This window comes from Hemibagrus wyckioides, linkage group LG14 (genome assembly GCF_019097595.1).
Source record: "Hemibagrus wyckioides isolate EC202008001 linkage group LG14, SWU_Hwy_1.0, whole genome shotgun sequence".
Lineage (NCBI taxonomy): Eukaryota > Metazoa > Chordata > Actinopteri > Siluriformes > Bagridae > Hemibagrus > Hemibagrus wyckioides.
Window position 1 is genome coordinate 9,722,461 of NC_080723.1, and position 19,354 is coordinate 9,741,814.

The 19,354-nt window shown below is 39.8% G+C and overlaps 1 protein-coding gene across 1 annotated transcript; it reads right to left on the bottom strand.

The window, feature by feature from the left end:
* Nucleotides 1-87: 87 nt before the first annotated feature.
* LOC131364884 (L-fucose kinase) lies at nucleotides 88-18,318 on the bottom strand. Its single transcript, XM_058408331.1, has 23 exons — nucleotides 18,181-18,318; nucleotides 16,543-16,694; nucleotides 16,030-16,080; nucleotides 15,138-15,263; nucleotides 14,048-14,120; nucleotides 12,368-12,465; nucleotides 11,889-11,969; nucleotides 11,643-11,762; nucleotides 9,550-9,721; nucleotides 9,362-9,468; nucleotides 9,146-9,247; nucleotides 7,850-8,023; nucleotides 7,046-7,119; nucleotides 6,606-6,964; nucleotides 5,988-6,204; nucleotides 5,747-5,913; nucleotides 5,345-5,572; nucleotides 5,087-5,230; nucleotides 4,255-4,374; nucleotides 3,155-3,342; nucleotides 2,754-2,853; nucleotides 2,432-2,655; nucleotides 88-1,922 (listed from the first exon to the last, which is right to left on the bottom strand). Exons 1-23 carry the CDS (start codon nucleotides 18,260-18,262, stop codon nucleotides 1,827-1,829), a joined length of 3,255 nt encoding a protein of 1,084 aa, XP_058264314.1. The 5' UTR covers nucleotides 18,263-18,318; the 3' UTR covers nucleotides 88-1,826.
* Nucleotides 18,319-19,354: the final 1,036 nt, after the last annotated feature.

Sequence of the window (19,354 nt, forward strand, 5' to 3'; positions counted from 1 at the left end):
TATGCAGTTTTTATGTAAACCTCCAAATGTGTATGTATGTCACGTTACCAACGTGTTTTTTTGTTGCAAGAACATCCAAAGAGCAAATTATACTAAACACTTTATTTAGTAGTAGAGTTTTATATACAGTGTATATATATATAGAGAGAGAGAGAGAGAGAAGTGGATTAAAAATGAAACATACAAAATTTGAGTTATTTCCATATATTTACAATATATACACTAATATTTAGTTGGACCACCTTTTGCTTTGATTATGACAAACATTCGCCATGGCATTGTTTCAATAATCTTATCTTATGTCACAATGATTATTTCCATCCAGATATGTATTAATTTCTCTCATATTAATGATGAGAGAGTTTAGAGTCAAACATACACCCAAACATCCTGCTGGCTCGATAAAGGATCTAATCCAGCACAGAAAAAAAAACATCTTGTTGACTATCATAGAATTTACAGATTTTAAAGAAAGCTAGTCTCCATTATTATAGTAGGAAATTAAGAGAACCATAAACCCAGAGTGGGAAAATCAGCTACTATCAACTCTATTTTCATTTATAGTCAGTCCTTCCAGGATTTTACGATTTTGAAATCACAGAAATTCAAGCAAACTCCAGGATTCGGGTCGAGACATGTTGAGTGACATCATCACGACACGCATTCAGCCAGCGACCTCACATACAGCGTGTCTCACTTGTAGGACTTGTAGAACAAAAAGGTTGCAGGAAAATCAAGCATTTTTGGCTGCAACAATCACAAAAAACTCTTTAAATCCTGGAGGGACTGAACAATGACACAAACGGTATAGTAAAATCCATAATTTTTGCTTTTATAATGAACTGCAGTCTGTCTATCTGTTTTATGCATTCAAAGATGTAATCACTGATTAATTTAAGAGACACGGTTGAAGTGTGAATTAATGTTAAGCACCAAGTTTTTCTTTTAACCGAAAGTCTCATTCCATTGCTCTCCAGTTCTCTAATGGTTTCTGTCATTGTGAGTGTGTGTGTGGCAGGTCTTCCTCTGAATGCAATTCATCCACTGCAAATGATCCAAAATGCAGCTTGTTTTCAACCTGCCTAAGTTCTCCCACACCACCCCACTGCTGCGTTCCCTCCACTGGCTTCTGGTAGCTGCACGCATCATATTCAAAGCACTGATACTTGCCTACAAAGCCAAGAATGGACCAACACCATCTTCCCTCAAAGATCTTATTACTCCTCACACTGCACCTCACTCCCTCCGATCCACTAGCACTGCCCGACTGGTCTCACCATCTCTCCTGGCAAAAGGTAGGTATTCATCTAGACTCTTCTCTGTTTTGGCACCGAGGTGGTGAAATGAACTTCCCCTAGATGTCCATACAGCAGAGTCTCTGACTATCTTCAAACGACGTCTTAAGACCTACCTTTTTCTGAAGCACTTAAACTAGCTCTTATCTTTCCCTGTTTATGTATTGTTATATGTTTAATAAAAAATAAAAAATAAAAATTAATAAAATAAAATAAAAAAACATCCAATTTTAGGCTAATGGTATCCTAAGTCTGTAACCTATTGAACCAGTGTTAATGTTTTCAATGATAGAGACTTTTGCACTTTTGTATGTCGCTCTGGATAAGAGCGTCTGCCAAATGCCAGAAATGTAAATGTGTGTGTGTATGTGTGTGTAGGTTATGTCTGTGCAAACATGCTGAACAGTGGGTGAAGCCTCACACCTAAACAGCTGCTTGGTCTTCCTTTCACCTACATACAGATCTGTATACATTTTTAATTACTGAACTATGTTTCATGCTTCATCTTCATCTTCATGGTGTTGGTGTAGTTTAACTGGGACACTGGACATCACCTGTGCTCTGATGTACCACTGTAATTCCTTCCATGTCGATCTGCACCGAGTGCACACTGAAGTCACAGAGACCCTGAAAAAAAAAAAAAAAACCCCACAAAACACCGACCTTGAATAATTTGTTTTACCGATCTGATTAGAGGAAAAATAAATATGAATCATTTTAAGGCCTGAATCTTTAGTCATCTCTCTCTCTCTCACACAAATTCAAATTTAAATGAGCTTAATATGGATGAATTTTGTATTATAATGTTGCCAAAGTGTTGACTAATACACACTCAGTACATATCAAATTTCAAGTAAAAAAAGAAAAAAAATCTAACAATCCAAAAAAAAACATGTATTGGTACATTCACAAAAAAGAAGACACTGGGCATCTCTCTCTCTAACCCTCCATCTCTCTACCTCCCTCTGCTACTCACGCTCATCTTTTCTCTCTCTTTCTCCCTCTTTCTCTCTAACTCTCACGCTCCTTCTCTCCTTAACCCTCCATCTCTATCGCCCTCAGTTTCTCTCTCTCTCCCTCTCTCTCTCACACCTTCCCTCTCCACCTCCCTCTCTACCCCTCTCTCTCTCTCTCACCTGTGTACTCTTGAGGATCTGTCGTACATTCTCCTCCTGCTTTGCGTGCCGTGTGAGTACGAACAGGAAGCCACCCCCTCCTGCCCCCGCCAGGCTTTGGCCTAAGGATATATGTTGAAGGGCATCCATCATGGTTCTCACCGCAGCTGGTTCACATCCTGGAGCCATCGCTTTCTTCTGCTGCCAGTAGCGGTTCATGCAGTCCCCTAGTTTGCTAAGAGACCCTGAAAAAAAGAGGAAAAACATATCATATGGAGAGCATCAGTGTATTAGAGACATAGGGATAACATTTCCAAAAAACACACTTTCTGCATCCACTCACCCTCTGTGCAGGCCCGTGCACACTCCTCAGCATTGCTCACCAGCTGCTCTGCGTTCTGCACAATCGAAGGCAGACGACTGTACCAATTCCGCACCACATCCTATATACAAATTCGGAATAACAATACAAGCATGAGTCGTCGAATTCACACACACTCCCATAAAAGTGTAATAGAGTAATACATAATACACAGGGAATAATACAGTAACACACACTCCCATAAAAGTGTAATACAGTAACAAATAATACACAGGGAATAATACAGTAACACACACACACACATACAAAAGAGTAAAACAGTAACACATAATACACAGGGAATAAACAAGTAACACACTCACACACACAATCACTCACACACATTCCTATGAGGCAGCAATGAAAGTGCATCTTGTTCAGACCTGTAGCAGGTTGCGTGCTAGCCGTGTCTTGCCCGTATAGATCAGCAGGAGACGCTGTTGCAGTGCAGTGAGGAAATCTGGAGGAAGAATGAGTTGCTCCACTTCCACTTTAAGGGGTAGTGTGAGATGGGACCGCGCCACCTTCACTCCACCTACCAGCCCTCCCACCTGGTCCTGCCACCCTCCACCTACAACACATTACCTGTTTATACATACATATATATATATATATATATATATATATATATATATATATATATATATATATATATATATATATATATATATATATATATACACACACATACACAAACTTGTTTTAAATTATTTTATAACAGTCAGTTCTTGAGGTTGGTGTGTTGGAAGCAGGGAAAATGGGCAAGTGTAAGAATCTGAGTGACCAAATTGTGATGGGTAGATGACTGGATCAGAGCATCTCCACAGCAGGTCTTGTGGTGTGTTCCTGGTATATGGTGATTAGCACCTACCAAAAGCAGTCCAAAAAAAGACAACCGGTGAACCAGAGACAGAGTCATGGACACCCAAGACCCAGTGATGTGCACTGGGAGTGAAGGCAAAATCACCTGGTCCGATCCCACTGCTGAAAACATTAATGCTGGCTCTGATAGAAAGAAGTCAGATCACACAGAGCATCATGCTGTGTTATGGAGCTGTGTAGCTGTAGATCAGTCAGACTGCCTATGCTTACCCCTGACCACCACCAAAAGCACCTACAATAAACACGTGAGCATCAGAACAGGACCATGGAGCAATGGAAGAAGGAGGCCTGGTCTGATGAATCACGTTTTCTTTCACATCATGTGGACGAATGGGTTGGTCTATGAGAAGATGGCATGCCAGCGGAGGCAGTGTGATGCTCTGGGCAATGTTTTAAAGCAAAACTGATGTTGCGGCTTCTATAGTGTTAATATTTTTTGTTTATTGTGATCTGCAGTGTCACATGCACATTGCATGCAACTACAACAGACAATCCACTGATTCCTCAGTAAATCTAGCACGTCAGACAGAAAGCAGTATACGTTAAAGCCTGATGTAGGAGTTCACCCAGGTTATAGCATCATGACTGGATGCCCACTGACCTGTGGTGAGGATCTGCTCCAGGTGTAGTACTGCATGGATAAGAGAACCGGTGTCATAGCTCCGGCCAGTGCATCTGTACACCGCAGCCAGAATCGCACCTGCCAGGATACTGCTTGTACCTACACAAGGGCAAAGGTAACTTTATATTGGTACAACTGATCTAAATAATCTTACAACACAATCCAAAATCTTGAAGTAATACAGTCAACACTAGACACAATTTTTTAACATGCAGCTTTACAATGCAAATATCAATGTCAAAGCAGCACCACCCTTAATGCAAATCCAGTGTTTAAACAGCTTTCAGGGCATCAGACTGCTGTTATGAAGCCTTGCTCCATTCCATGAGTTTAGGACTTAAAGAAATGTTTAAAATAGAAAGATACTTGTTAGTCTTGCTTTGATTGCCATGAATGTCTTTAAAGTCATTGTGCAATTTAGCTTCTATTATATTCCCTAAGGTTTAGTTACTACTAGTTAATTTTAATATATTTGTTTCTAGTCCTCACTCAGTTTTCTCATTCTTTCTTGTCAACACTTGTATTATCTCTCTCTCTCTCTCTCTCTTTGTGCTACTATAAGTGAATCTTTAGACAGAATTATTATGCCATCCAAATAACTATTTGTTCAACTGCATTTCCTATGAAGAAACATTAAATTATAAATGCTTGCATATTAAAATATTATGCAGAATATTGTATTTGTTTTGATAGGTGATGACTTGCACACACACAAGACCCAACTGTGTGAAACTCCTCTTTCAAATCAGAAGTGTTGATTCTGTTACACACACACACTCTTATACATGCAGCAGGAAGCATGGAGTCTCACCGAGTCCTGAGCCATGAGGCAGCTCAGACCAGCTGTGCAGCTCCAGTCCTCCTCCCCAGCACTGCATCAGCTGCTGCTCCAGAGACAAAGGAGATGTTAAACACACTACATCGCTGCACACACACACCGCCTTTAACAAAGCACCTGCAACAAACACAAAGAATCACACAACAGATAGAAGACTTCATGATCCAAAGTTAAAGTTTTAAACTGTAGCTGGTGAAACGCAAGGATCCTTGATTCGGACGTTATCCTGACCGGGTGCATGGGGCTGGCAGTGGTCCTCCAGGTCAGTGAGGTCGTTACACACTGTTTGTGTAGTCATGCTGCAGTCCGGAGGGCCGCTGCGGCTCACCAACACCAGTCGAGGTTCTGGAATGCGGCGCACTCGGGCTCCGATGGGTCGTTTTCCATCCACTTTCACAGACACATTTATCACCACGCCTCCATGCTCAAACGCAATTGGGGGAGTGTCGCTCCAACCACCTGGATAAAATCATTGGAGTACATTGGATAAAGTGTTATTTTTTACACCATTTCTGATTTACATTAAAAAAAAAGCAAATGCAATAGCAAGAAGAAACAATAATCTATAAAAAAAAATCAAAAGTATTAAGTGACCTTGAAAAAAGGGAATTGTGTTTTAGGACAGAGACTCACCTGAGAGATCCAGTCTAGCTGGACACTCCACTTCCTGCCACTCTCCCATTGGTGGCATCTCGCCTTGGCCAATGAACACAAACTGCCGTGCGGACATCACCGCTTTTCTGAGAAGGATCTGTCCTGCTCCCTCGTAGTGTCTGGCAGCTCGTACCAGCAGGTCAGGTCTATAGAGGATGATGATATTGACCATTAACTCAAATCCCTATAAACGCTCACATTTTGGACTCTAAACTCTCACCTGTTGAGCCAGTGGGTTCTCTGCTTGGCCAGTTCCAGGACACCGGCCTCTAGCTTGCCCTGCTCCAGCAGGCTGAAAGCAGTAGCCCAGGCTGGATTAGCAGCAGGGCCACTCCTCAAACCTCCTTTTCCCTCACCAGCCATGCAACCAAGAACATCAGCGATGCATGCCAATGTGCGTGCAGCTACTCCTAGATCACCAAGACTCCCTGCAGCCACTGAGGGGACAGAAGAAACAGACAGATTAACAGAAAGGCAGAAAGAGAAATAGAGAGAACAAGAGAGAAGCACAGTATATATAATAACACAGTACACAGTAATTTAAGGATTTGTGTGTTTGTGTGTGTTGTACACAAACACATATAAATAAGGTAAAAAAAAAAGTAAGGTGAAAAACATTATATAGATTCAAATCAGCTCTTATACACAGAATAAGCCAGTTAGTGCTCTCCCCCAATCGTGTTCATCTGGACATTGTGTGGACATCTTTTGTTTTTCTTTTCCTTTAATCAGTTTTTAGTGTTTTATTTAGTCCACATTAGTGCAGCAATTCATACATTTCACTAGTTATATTATTATTGCAAGTAAAAAAATAAAATCAGATCCGTATTTTCCTCACCGGAGTCGAGTGTGTTCAGTAGTTCGGTCTGCTTGCCTCCCAGCACTGCTGCCCTCATACATGGCAGAAGGTTGTGGGCTGCGTGGCTCTTCAGTGTCTCTGCCGCTCTTCTCCGTCCGGCGCTAAACAGCAGCTTGTCTCTCCACTGCAGTTCACGGTGCTGGTCGGTGAGAGACAGCACCTCCCTCAGAGAGAGCCTCCATGCTGATCTCCAGCTCTCTATACTCCCAGAGCCTCCCAGTAGGAAGCGAACACCGTCTAGCCCTGTTGTGCCTCCCTTTGGCATAAAAGCCATAAACAAGCGAGCGTCCAGCAGAGTCTGAGCTGCTTCACTCGATGCTCCCCACAAATCCTCTCGCCTGCGACAAAAACACACACAGACATCAGACAAGTTCAAGCACTTTCCCTGAACTGGTCTGCAATCTGTTGTTTTCTCTTACTGTACTCCAGTGCTGCTAAAAAAGCGACTCCACGTTTGATTCAGGAATGAAGCAGCATCATCGTCACTCTGGGCCTGTAGAGGAGAGAATAGTGGAACTTAAAACACGACTTTTATGTCACGACTTTTAAACACGACTCAAAACAAAAGATGTGCTTCGTTGAAATGTGCAAGTCACATCATGGGAGTCAGTATTCTATTAATTAAGCAGCTAATGCAGCTGCACTGTATGAACACCTGAAATCCCAATCTCCATAAGCTGTAGAGTTAAAATATACAGCAAGCATATGGACAGATAGCTCTGGATCGTGTTATATGGTTTCACGACTACTTTACAAGAGTTTACATCAGTTAAAAATAGTTTTTAAATTACACTAGCCCTGCCCTCTGTGATCACTAGACACTTTAGCCGACTTTGGCTTTTAGCCGAGCTTTATTTCATTTTAGAATGCTCATAATATTTCAATCAATTCATTTTTTGAAAGAATTTATATATGTATTTATATATTTTGTAAGGTATTGTGTATCCATTTAATAACAGTATTAAACCTCTGTTCATAGCAAATGTTTTGATTTATTTAATTTTCTGCAGAAAAAAATCCACTGTTTATATTTCAGTTTTTTTCTTATCCAAATTTTATCTGAAAAGTTCTGCGTATCGAACTCAAATCATGATGACAGTGAAGTGAATTCAATTAAATCGAGACCATCAGTAAACCCCTTCTATTTTATCTATATGGAGGACTGGACTAAAATCCAAGTCTTAACGCAGCCTCGCTCTAGTGTTGCACAGAAATTTATTTACCTCCAAACTATCATACGCCCCAAACACTGTAAACACGGTCAATTTCAGCTCCCCCACATTCACCCTGTGCCCCTGCACAATGATGTTGCTGGTCAGAGGCAGGTGCCGTAGTTGATCCGACACGGTCTGATCCAGTCCGGAAAGAAGGCACCCAGAATTCACTTGAATTGGACCCTGGAATACAAAAATCACAAAATCTTAATTAGTTCTGAACGACCCTTAAACAATTACTCTTTAAAATAACATAATAAGAATTCATTTTTAGCTATTAAATAATATAACATTAAAATAAAATTAAATAATATAACATTATTATATTATAATGTAAAGTAAATTCCACCTTGGTTGATACACACTGACCAGACATAACATTATGACCACCTGCCTAATATTGTGTTGGTCTCCCTTTTGCTGGCAAAACAGCCCTGACCCATCATGCACTGTGTATTCTGACACTTTTCTATCAGAACCAGCATTAACTTCTTCAGCAATCTGAGCAACAGTAGCTCGTCTGTTCAGATCACACGGGCCAGCCTTTGCACCCCACGTGCATCAATGAGCCTTGGCCTCCCATGACCCTGTCGCTGGTTCACCACTGATCCTTACTTGGACCACTTTTGATAGATATTGACCACTGCAGACCGGGAACACCCCACAAGAGCTGCAGTTTTGGAGATGCTCTGATCCAGTCATCTATACATCACAATTAATCAGTATTTTTGAATCTGGATTTCATATCCAACGATGCAATCCAATATTTTTGGACACAGAATGGTCAATTCAACCCCCGGGCAGATAATCTGACAACATCCACCTAGAGTTCTCTGACCTAAAAACACCTGAGGTTATAGCAATATGGCAGCCCAAACGCTCAGTGAAGACTCAGTGAAAAATTCACTTCTTATCATGTTCTACTTGATTTTACTTAATATGCAGATGTCATAAAGGTGTTTTATCTGCTTTGCCAGCTCAGATGTGTAACTCCAATGTTTTCAGCTCAAGACATGATAAAAACCATTGTGAAATATTTTATTTTACCAAGATATTACTTGTTAATAGTTAACCTGTATTATTCGTCATTTCTTTTTTTTTTTCAGTGGCTAGCCATACAATATGGCAGTATGTTTTTTCTGTCAGACATGGTTAGACTCAATAATCAGTTTGAGAAAAATTGGAGGTGAAGGGATTGCTGTTGGTGAAATTCTGTACAGAACCCAGTCATAAATGATAATCAGAGCCTCTGAAGGTCATCAGATTTTATCCAAAAGCAAGTGAATAATGTGAAAGGCTCCTGACCTGTAAGTGGCAGTGTTGCACAACAGCCCTTGCTGCAACATGCACCTCTCCTTCCAGGACACTATTAATGATCCTACTGCCCTTGCTCACACACTGCAACTCCTGCAGACGTAATAAGGGAGAGACGTAATGAGAATTCAGCGTCAGCATACTATTGAAACACAATGACTTATAAATTCAGACGTCTGGACAGGCAAAGAAGCGAAGAGCAAGTACCTGTACGTGAGAAAGAATCTCTGTCTCTGATCCTGCCTCTGTCAGACGCACAATATGTTCCCTGCCAGATAGAGTCAGGTAATCGTAGTGTCCGTCTGAAGCGTGTACTGCAAATACAGCGTAAATGTTTTCATCAAAGCAAAAGAAAATGATACAAAGAAAGAGAGCAGATGCCCAGACTGAGATACCCAGAAAAAGTGGAACGCCTCGCAAAGTCCTCCACAGCACAGAGCGAGCGCTCTTCACTGCCTCCCCTTGTGGACCCGTCGGTGAACTGCAACCTGCTCTCACTCCATTTACAAACTCTGTTTCAGTCAGGTCTGAGCAAAGGCACATCAGGATATCCAGAAAGAGAGAGATCTGTAGGGATGAAGAGACAATTAAAGGAACACGAAATATGGAGGGAATAAAAGAGAGATGTCACACTAATGTGGAAGACAGGAGACTGCTTTATGATGACACTTTCATTAAAATATGTGAATAAAATATAAATGGTTGAAATGTGTCTATGTTATTCATCGCTACTGGTCTACTGGGAAATGTCAATATAAAAAATTCTGATAAGAAGCTAGAGAAACTTTTCTGTGAGCTTCTTCAGCAGATTTGAGAAAAAAATAATGCTCATTGGCTAAAAGGCTATCTTCTTTTTATGATGACTGGAGAATCTCTCAAAGGGGTGGAACCTCGTAACCAGCTGCCAGTCATTGAAACATTAACAGTAACATAACAGTTTTATACACTTATCATTGTGATGGTTAAATATATTAAACAAATTATAACTTGTTTGATTATTTGTGTTGGTTTTTTGCTAGTCTGACATCTAGATATCTAGCTTCTTCAGCGAGCTAATGAGTAGCGATTACTAGGTAAACTGCTAATTTTGTTCAAAAAGTCTTTTACTTATGACAAGGTACTGAGAACTAAACAAAAGACCACAATAATAGATGAAAACAATAAAACAGAACACACTTCAATATACTTCAGTGGCACACCCTTGTGCTTCCTCTAATTTAAAAACTACCAACCAACTGCTGCTGGTAAGCACTTTTGTATGTCGCTCTGGATAAGAGCATCTGCCAAATGCCAGAAATGTAAATGTAAATGCTGGTGTAAGCTGGTGTACTACGAGTGTGTGCTCGATATAATCGTTTCTAATCACTTGGTGAGTTAGGATTAACAACACTGAGGCTATGTTGAAAGTACCATTATTGCCTGTGCATTCTGGGAAATGGACAGATCCTGCTTCCAACACGTCAACGTCGGGGACTAACTGTTCACTTGCTGCTTAATAAATCCCACCTCTCAACATGTTCCATCCACATTATGACAAGTTAATCGACAAGTGAGTTCTATCAACGAGTGACGAGATAATCAACATTATTCACATCAGCTGTCAGTGCCTTTAATGTTATGGTTTTATTTTGGGGGCATGATGAGCACACTTCTTAAGCAGATATCCCTGTAACAGCATTCGTTCAACTTAGACAGATAATGTCAGATAAGATAAAAAAGAACAGCTCATACATGCACTAGCTAAGGTATCTCAAGGATATGCCAAGAAGAATGAGGTTAAATAACAAATCTTGCAAAAAAGCCACAATTTTATACATTAATCCATGTGAGGTCAAATATGCATGCTCTCATTCAAGGTTCAGGTACAGCAGGTACAAGTGAACGTACACTACATTGCCAAATGTTTTGGGACGCCTGCCTTTACATGCACATGAATGTAATATGGAGTTGGCCCATCCTTTACAGCTATAACAGCTTCAACTCTTCTGGGAAGGCTTTCCACAAGGTTTAGGAGTGTGTTTATGGGAATTCCTCTAGAAGTGCATTTGTGAGGTCAGGCACTGATGTTGGATGAGAAGGCCTGGCTCGCAGTCTCCGCTTTAATTCATCTTAATGGTGTTCTATCAGGTTAAGGTCAGGACTCTGTGCAGGCCAGTCAAGTTCCTCCACACCAAACTCATCCATGTCTCTATGGACCTTGCTTTGTGCACTGGTGCACAGTACTGTTGGAGCAGGAAGGGGTCATCCCCAAACTGTTCCCACAAAGTTGGGAGCATGAAATTGTCCAAAATGTCTTGGTATGCTGAAGCATTAAGAGTTCCTTTCACTGGAACTAAGGGGCCAAGTTAAACCCCTGAAAAACAACGCCTGAATTCAATGATTTGGAGGGCTGTCCCAAAACTTTTGGCAACATAATGTACATTATAACTACAACACGAGTGTGAATGATATCATAATCAATCATCTCCGCACACCCCTGTGTGTATACCTGTAGAGGTAGCGCTCCAGAGTCCAGGCCCAGGTAAGTGCAGCCATCCAGTGGTGGAGTCACATGAGTTTGTAAAAGTCTCTCAGATACAGAGCTGGAGAAAAACACAGGTCCTGACACCTGCAACCAGGACCATCAATTAGCATAAAAACACACAGACATTGTGTCACTTGAATACCTATTTAGGAGTGTGATGACTACATGGAACAGATTTCATTACTGTGTTCAGAATGTGTGTGTGTGTACCAGAGGAACTTTCCCATCAGGCAATACAGCAGAGCGGATCTTCTCCTCTGAACCCCGGTAGATAATATCACACACTCCACCCTGTCAAGACACGGGTAATCAAAGTACAACATCCAATCTGAGAATTATGTGCAGGGCTGGTTGCTATGATGATATAATATACCTTGAATTATTAATAGATTATGCCACAATACCTATTTCTTTTAGATATTGTGGATATGGTGATATCTTTTCTTTAATGGAAATTGGGAGCAGATGATGGAAAATATTCACAACGAAAATAAACATATATACTTCCTTATTTTCAGTATTTATTTATTTATTTATTTATTTATTTAACAAGACCGTGAAATAATATGAGGATCAACCTTCTGTAACTGTGGTCTACAGAGTCAAAAATCAGGAACTCCTGAGTATGAACATATGATATATTTCTAATTATGTTACTTTCAGCATTTACTTCTTTACCCAGAACCCACCTGTGTGTCTGTGAGGTAGACTCCATGGTTAACAGCAAAAGACACGTCACCAGGTATGGACACAGCCCTCACACCAGTGAAGTCCTCCCACAGCACAGCTGTAAAGGCAAATATACAACACTCTTAGGTGAAAATAATATTTTGTCCCTTTAAAACAATACACATTTATTTCTTAATACACCCATCGTAACATAACATTAAAACCACAGTGACTGATGAAGTAATTAATGCTGAATAGCTTGTTACAGGGGATATATTTGGCAGCAAGTAAGCAGTCAGTTCTCATGGTTGGTATGCTGGATGCAGCCTCCGCTAGCCTTCACTCCCCACGTCCATTTAATGAGCCCTGGGTGTCCATCACCCACCCTGTCACTGGCACAACAGTCATAATTCTTTGGACCACTTTTGGTAGGTAATAACTGCTGTATAATAATGTTCAATCTGTTCTGAGAAAATAATGTTTCAAATTTTGCAGTGACAACGCTCAGTGTCTGTGGAATGTTGAGACAGGAAGGAGACAAAGGACAGATCAGCAGGAACCATAACCTGTTTTACTATTAATTAGTTGTTCAATTTGGTAAAGGAGCAGATCTGGAGAGTTCATTTGTTAAACTGGGATGTTTGCAGGAAAAATCGGAATGTGGTCATTCCCCAGCTGTCAGCTATTCACTCAGGGTTGTTGATGATGGAGTAGTGAGAGGATGCTTAATTCAATGTGCCCTCCTTTTTTTTTTTTTTTAGTTATACTGTCACTCCTGTTAGTGTCCCTACTTGTGCAAGTACAAGTACAGGACTAATAATCTGCCCCAAGCCCCCCACCCCCCCACCTGCCTGATCCATCCTGATTCTCCTGATTTATAGCTTCCATCATCCAAGTATTCCGAGCTGCTGCTGTGGATGAGCACTTGGAGAAATCACATTTATTACTTGTGTCCTCTTATCCGACTGGTGTGGGTGCAGGTTAACATACCAATCAAGCAGGAGCCACACCTGATTCCACCTGTTCAATCAGTTCCGCTTGGCTTTCAGTACACTCAGATGTGGCTTCTGCTTGGTTGGAATGAAAATCTGCATCCCTTCCTGGATAAGACTGGACTGCTCTAGACCGAAAGCTAAGAACTCTAATGAAGCCAAACTCATTCTGATGAGGATCCTGTAAGCACTCTCAGTACTGTCTGACTTTAGATTATATGTGAAAGAGTGACAGCTCATATAATCCGGTGTCACCCAGATGAGGACGGGTTCCCTTTTGCATCTGATTCCCCTTTAAGTTACTTCCTCACGTCGTCTCAATGAGCTTTTCCCTCGTCACATTTCTGTAAAGCTGTTCAGTTGTTAGAAATGAAATTGAATCTAACAAATATACTGTATAATTACATATATTTTGTTCATTTACACTCAATTTTCAGCACACACTGCTGCAGTAAGGGCTACAGCTCCTCCTTTACCTCTATTTGATATATTTACACAGCATATTTTCTAGTGGCAGAATGCCACAGGCTGGTTAAAGGTCATTTGAGTGAACATTTCCTGTTGGAGAGGCACTATATACACTTTGATCTTGGATCTAAAAGTTCTCCTCAGAATGTACTGCTCTGCTGTTTAAGCTTCACTTCTATCTACATAGAGAAACAGACAGACAGACAGTCAGTCAGACAGACAGATAGATAGAGAGCTCACCCGGCATTGTAGAGATGCTCAGGATCATATCTGTACTACACACCCAAACTCCTGGTGGAGAGCCAACACACACCTAAAGCAAGTTTAGAGTAGGCAGATTAGATTACAACAGAATAGAGTAGACTTGACTACAGTGCAGTAGATTACAGTAAAGTACCTTAGTCTAATCTAGTTTAGATTACAATACATTAGATTAGAGTAGGTAGATTAGAACATAGTAGATTAGAGAATATAGTGATAATAGAGTAGAACAGTCTAATCTAGATTAGATTAGAGTACATTTGGTTGGATTAGATTAGAATAGAGTACTTTATTAATCTCCAAGGAGAAATTTTACAGTCACAAGAACAACACGGAGAACTAGGACTTAAATCGGAGCAACACAAAAATCAATAAAATCACAAAATATCACAAATAAGTGAATATATACACTGATCAGCAATAATATTAAAACCACTGATAGGTGAAGTGAATAATGTTGAATTAAAGTGAATTAACCTCATTAGAGTAAGACCTGTCAAGATAGGGGATATATTAGACAGCAAGTGAACAGTCAGTTCTAATGTGAAAGCAGGAAAATGGGCAGGCGTAAGAATCTGAGTGACTTTGACAAGAACCAAATAATGATAAGCATCTCCACAATGACAAACTGTTCAGGAATGGTTTGTGGAACATAAAAAAAAGAGTTCAAAGTGTTGACTTGGCCGCCAAATTCCTTAGATCACAATCTAATCGAGCGTCTGTGGCATGTGCTGGACAAACATGTCCGATCCAGAGACATCACCTCACAACTTACAGGACCTAAAGGATCTGCTAACAACTTGGTGTCAGATATCACACACACCTTCATAGGTCATGTGGAGTCCATGCCATGTCTTTGTGTTTTGAAACACAAAGAACACAAAGAAACACAAACACAAAGAAAATCTACACAATATTAGTCAGGTGGTTTTAATGTTATGGCTGATCGGTGTATACATAACTCTCTGAGATTTGATTTTTGGCACACTGTGTACCCATGTGTGCATTGAGTAGACAATCTATTCTGAGGTGAAATACATTATGCAATACACACAAATCATTTACTCACCTTAGCTGAAAGGCAGTTCAGTAACAGATCTAAGCAGCAAACTGGTCCCTCAACACTTTGTTCAGCTGCACTAACAGGCATCCAACAGAAAGCCCTACTGCAGCCATCCCAGGGAAAATCTCTCCCCTGCCACACATGCCAGGAATAGGGGTAGAAATTATCATCAATCGTTTCATCAAGTAGGTTATGTACACATTATACACATTAACAGATCTACGGTTCAAAATGTGATATAAGCTACATCTCTGAATTTACATGATAGACCTGAAACTAGGCCAGAAACCTATAAGTTGGAAAACATTTCTCATTTTTCTTCCTTATTAAGCATTTGTGTATATCTCATTATCCTGCTTTCCTCTTAATCAGTATTTGTATATACTATCTGCATCTGTGCTTACAATGTATTAACTCCAATTGTTTCCTATAAAACAATTTCTTGGTGGCTTCCTTGGAGTGTTTTTATACTAGCTCAATCTGGCAACCCGGCCATTAACTGTCCTGTCTGATGCACCTGCACAATTTGATATAAAGACCAAATTTGAATTAAGAGATTCTTCATTAAAACAGAAGGAATCGACTATGAACAGTATGTAAGTGTTGCAGCATTCAGGTTTTAGTCTATCAAAAAAAAAGTCATTATGTTCTGAGATTTGGTTAGAAGTCCAACCTAACAGGCACCTTTAATGTTAATAAGTTGCAGGAAAATAAGCCATGCTTCCTGGACAAGACACAAGTTCATCATAGGGCAACACACACACACACACACACACACATTAATCATTCACACCTCAGGGCAATTCAGGACAACCAGTCCACCTCACTGAAGGTTGACAGGAAATGTTTGTGTTACAAACATAAATTCTTGGCTGTATGTAGAACTTCCTGTACTCACCGTGTGCAAAATGAGAATGCGAGCATCATACAAGACGTCTGCAGTCACCACCTTAAGACAGAAGAACAACAACAACAGCTATAAAAGCACATGGACACAAGAGTGTTCAAGACAGAATCTGAATCACTGTATTTGAAATATACATTTACATGCAGTAGCAAATGTTTATGTGTTTTGTCAAAGCAAGATTCAATACACACACACACACACACAAACATATCTCAGACTATATTTATAGTGTAAATACCAGAAGGTAGCACGTGACTATACATATTTGAGGGGCAGGACAACATTAATAACAGCGCAGCTATAGACAGAAAAGTCAAGAGGTTATGAAAGTTGATTTCTGTTATACCTAAAGGCAGTTAAGACATGTTGACAACATACAGGAATTGTTAAGAAGTACCTTCAACTGTGTTCCCCAGTGTTGCCAGGTTTGTAGCCAAGCTATTACTGGTTGCCATAGTAACAACTAAAAAACTGTTTATACGTTCCAGCCCAAGGCTCACTCACTGTATATCCGGCTCTGGCGCTGAGATGCTCTGCTGCCACCAGCAGCGCGTTGAGAGTCGCTCCTCCACTGCCTACATGCTCCTGTGGGTCAGGGACAGTGAGCAGCAGTGCTCCTTGGGGCAGAATCCCACGCTGCTGCCGTAACTCCAACTCTAAAACAAAAAACACCACTCTCTGAGCTCAGGGCTATAACTATAATAGTTTCTTACATCTGGAATAAGCTGATAATAGCGCTTCATATTGGCACTGCTTTAAAATATTTCTCAGAAATCTCTTGATTAACTGTGGCAAAGACAAAACTCCTGAGAGGAACCAGACCGGAAAGGAAATCCATCTTCTTCTGGGCTGCACCTGATAGTAGGAATGGATATTTAAAGGATACAAAAAAGATGGAAGAAATAGATTTACAGCCAAGACATGCTAATAAAACTTGCTCAGTACTGATTAGTGAAATGAATGATACACTGTGAAATGGTGAAAAATGTCTGGTTCATATTAGAGGTTCTGACTCTCTAAGAAAAGCAGGTTCTTAAAAAGCTTGTGGACACCTGACCATCAGACCCATATGAGAATCTTTTTCAAACACACAATGGTATCGAACATCTCTGTATGCTGTAGCTTTACAGTTTCTCTTAAGTGAAACTAAGAGACCCAGCACGAAAATGGTGCAGAGGTGAAGGTTGGAGTGGAAGAACTCGAGGGTCCTGCACAGAGCCCTGATTCTGACTCAACCCCACTGAACACTTTTGGGATGAACTTTTTTGGAACTCTTCTAGGACAGAAATGTTCACAGTGATGGTCCAAAATCAAGTGGAAAGTCTTCTCAGAGGAGTAGAGTTTAGTATATTGATATAATCCATATTAATACCCAAAATGAGCTTCAGTAGACAGGTGCCCACCTACCTGCAAAATACTTTACATCACCATTCAAACATCACTGCAATATCCGCTAGCGTGAACCACTTCACAGATATTTAACTAGAATTTTCTCTTACAAAGTTAAACTAACGCTGCCAAACTATTTACATCTTGGCTCACTAAATGTAAATACACTCACAGGCCACTTTATTAGGCACACCAGAACGAAGAAAATGTCTGATCTCTGTGACTTTAACCTTGGCAAGGTTGTTGATTCCAGGTGAGCTGGTTTGAAAGTTTCAGAAACTGCTGATCTCGTGGGATTTTCACACACAACAACAATCTGGTGCAAAAACACCTCCAGTGAGTGACAGTTCTGTGGGTCTGTGGTTTGAACCGCCGTGTTGATGAGAGGGGACAGAGGAGGAAAAACCAGTCTGAGCTGAAAGATAACTCAAACAATCATTTTTTTATAACCGTGCTGAGCAGACTGGCTGATAAGACAAGTGCATGAATGTACAAGTGTTACTAATAAAGTGGCCGGTTAGTGTATAATCATCTTGAATTAAAGTCTTCAATTCAGAGATGACTGTTTTATCCCATGTCTGTACATTACCCGGGGACTGCATTACAAAGTCGTGACACTTCATACACCTGAACAGGGAAAAGGGAAACATGTTGAGCAAAGAGGAAGACAGACAGATACTCGACATCACGGACCGTTTAATACCAAACTTTTGTTTTTTTTTTGCTATATATATAAGTGCCCTTCCTTCTTACCTCTCTGGAAAGCATAAACGCTGTCTTTGTGCTGACAAGTGAGCACAACAACAGTCCAGTTAAAAACACGTCCAGCTGTCATACCGAAAAACAATACCACAACACATCAACGTGGAATTTACTCCAAACACTCCAACTTCCGGGTTCCATGTTTTAAAATAAAAGTTCCAGTAACTGTAAAACTTGTTAATCATTTCTAAAATAACAGCGATACTAAAAAATATCTGTATAACATTTGACAAATTTATAACTACATAGACCTCATAAAATGTTATCAGTATGGCTAAATTTAACAACAAACTGTGGCCCATCAAAATAAGAGTTCATTTTACTCGCACCAACACGCCAGTTCATTCACGACACTCATAATGATTATATATATATATATATATATATATATATATATATATATATATATATATATATATATATACAGAACAGAGATAATATATATACATATTAAATATACATTGTATGAACAACAGTAACAGAGATAATATATACATCTATGCAATATAGTGGAATGCTGCAATAAGTTTACTGTCCTACCCTGTTAGTCAAACGTTTATTTTATTTTATTTATTTATTTATTTATTTATTTTTATTGTTTACTATTATACACTCATTGGGGGCTGAGCCCAACTTAAATGAAAATCTTGATTATGATGCAACAAAAACTGATACAAACATAAAAGAGAGTTTGCAAATATGTATCAGACTTAACAATAAATAATAATGTGTATGAATCAGAACAGAGGATTTATGCATGTACCTACATAATATGAATAGTGAAGTATATAAATCAAAGTAGTTTAGTTTGTCAAAAACCAACACAATGGAACTTGTTTCAGGGGTCAGCAGATTTCAGATTGATTTAATGATGCACTTTGCTTTTTTTTCTACACTTAAAAACATGTATATGGCCCTAACAGTAACAAAGCCACAATTACTTTAGAGAAAAGTAGCTCTTCTGTTCACATGCTTGGTAAGTGTGATGTAGATTTTAGTTGTGCACACAGATATGCCAATTTCACCTAGCTTTTCAGAGAAACTAGATATGACATGATGAAATAAACAGGACAGGGTGCATAATAAATCAGTGATAAAATCTTTCCAGAGCCAATCTTCCTTATATTCTATTGAATGCAAATGAACTCCAACCATATTGCATTTT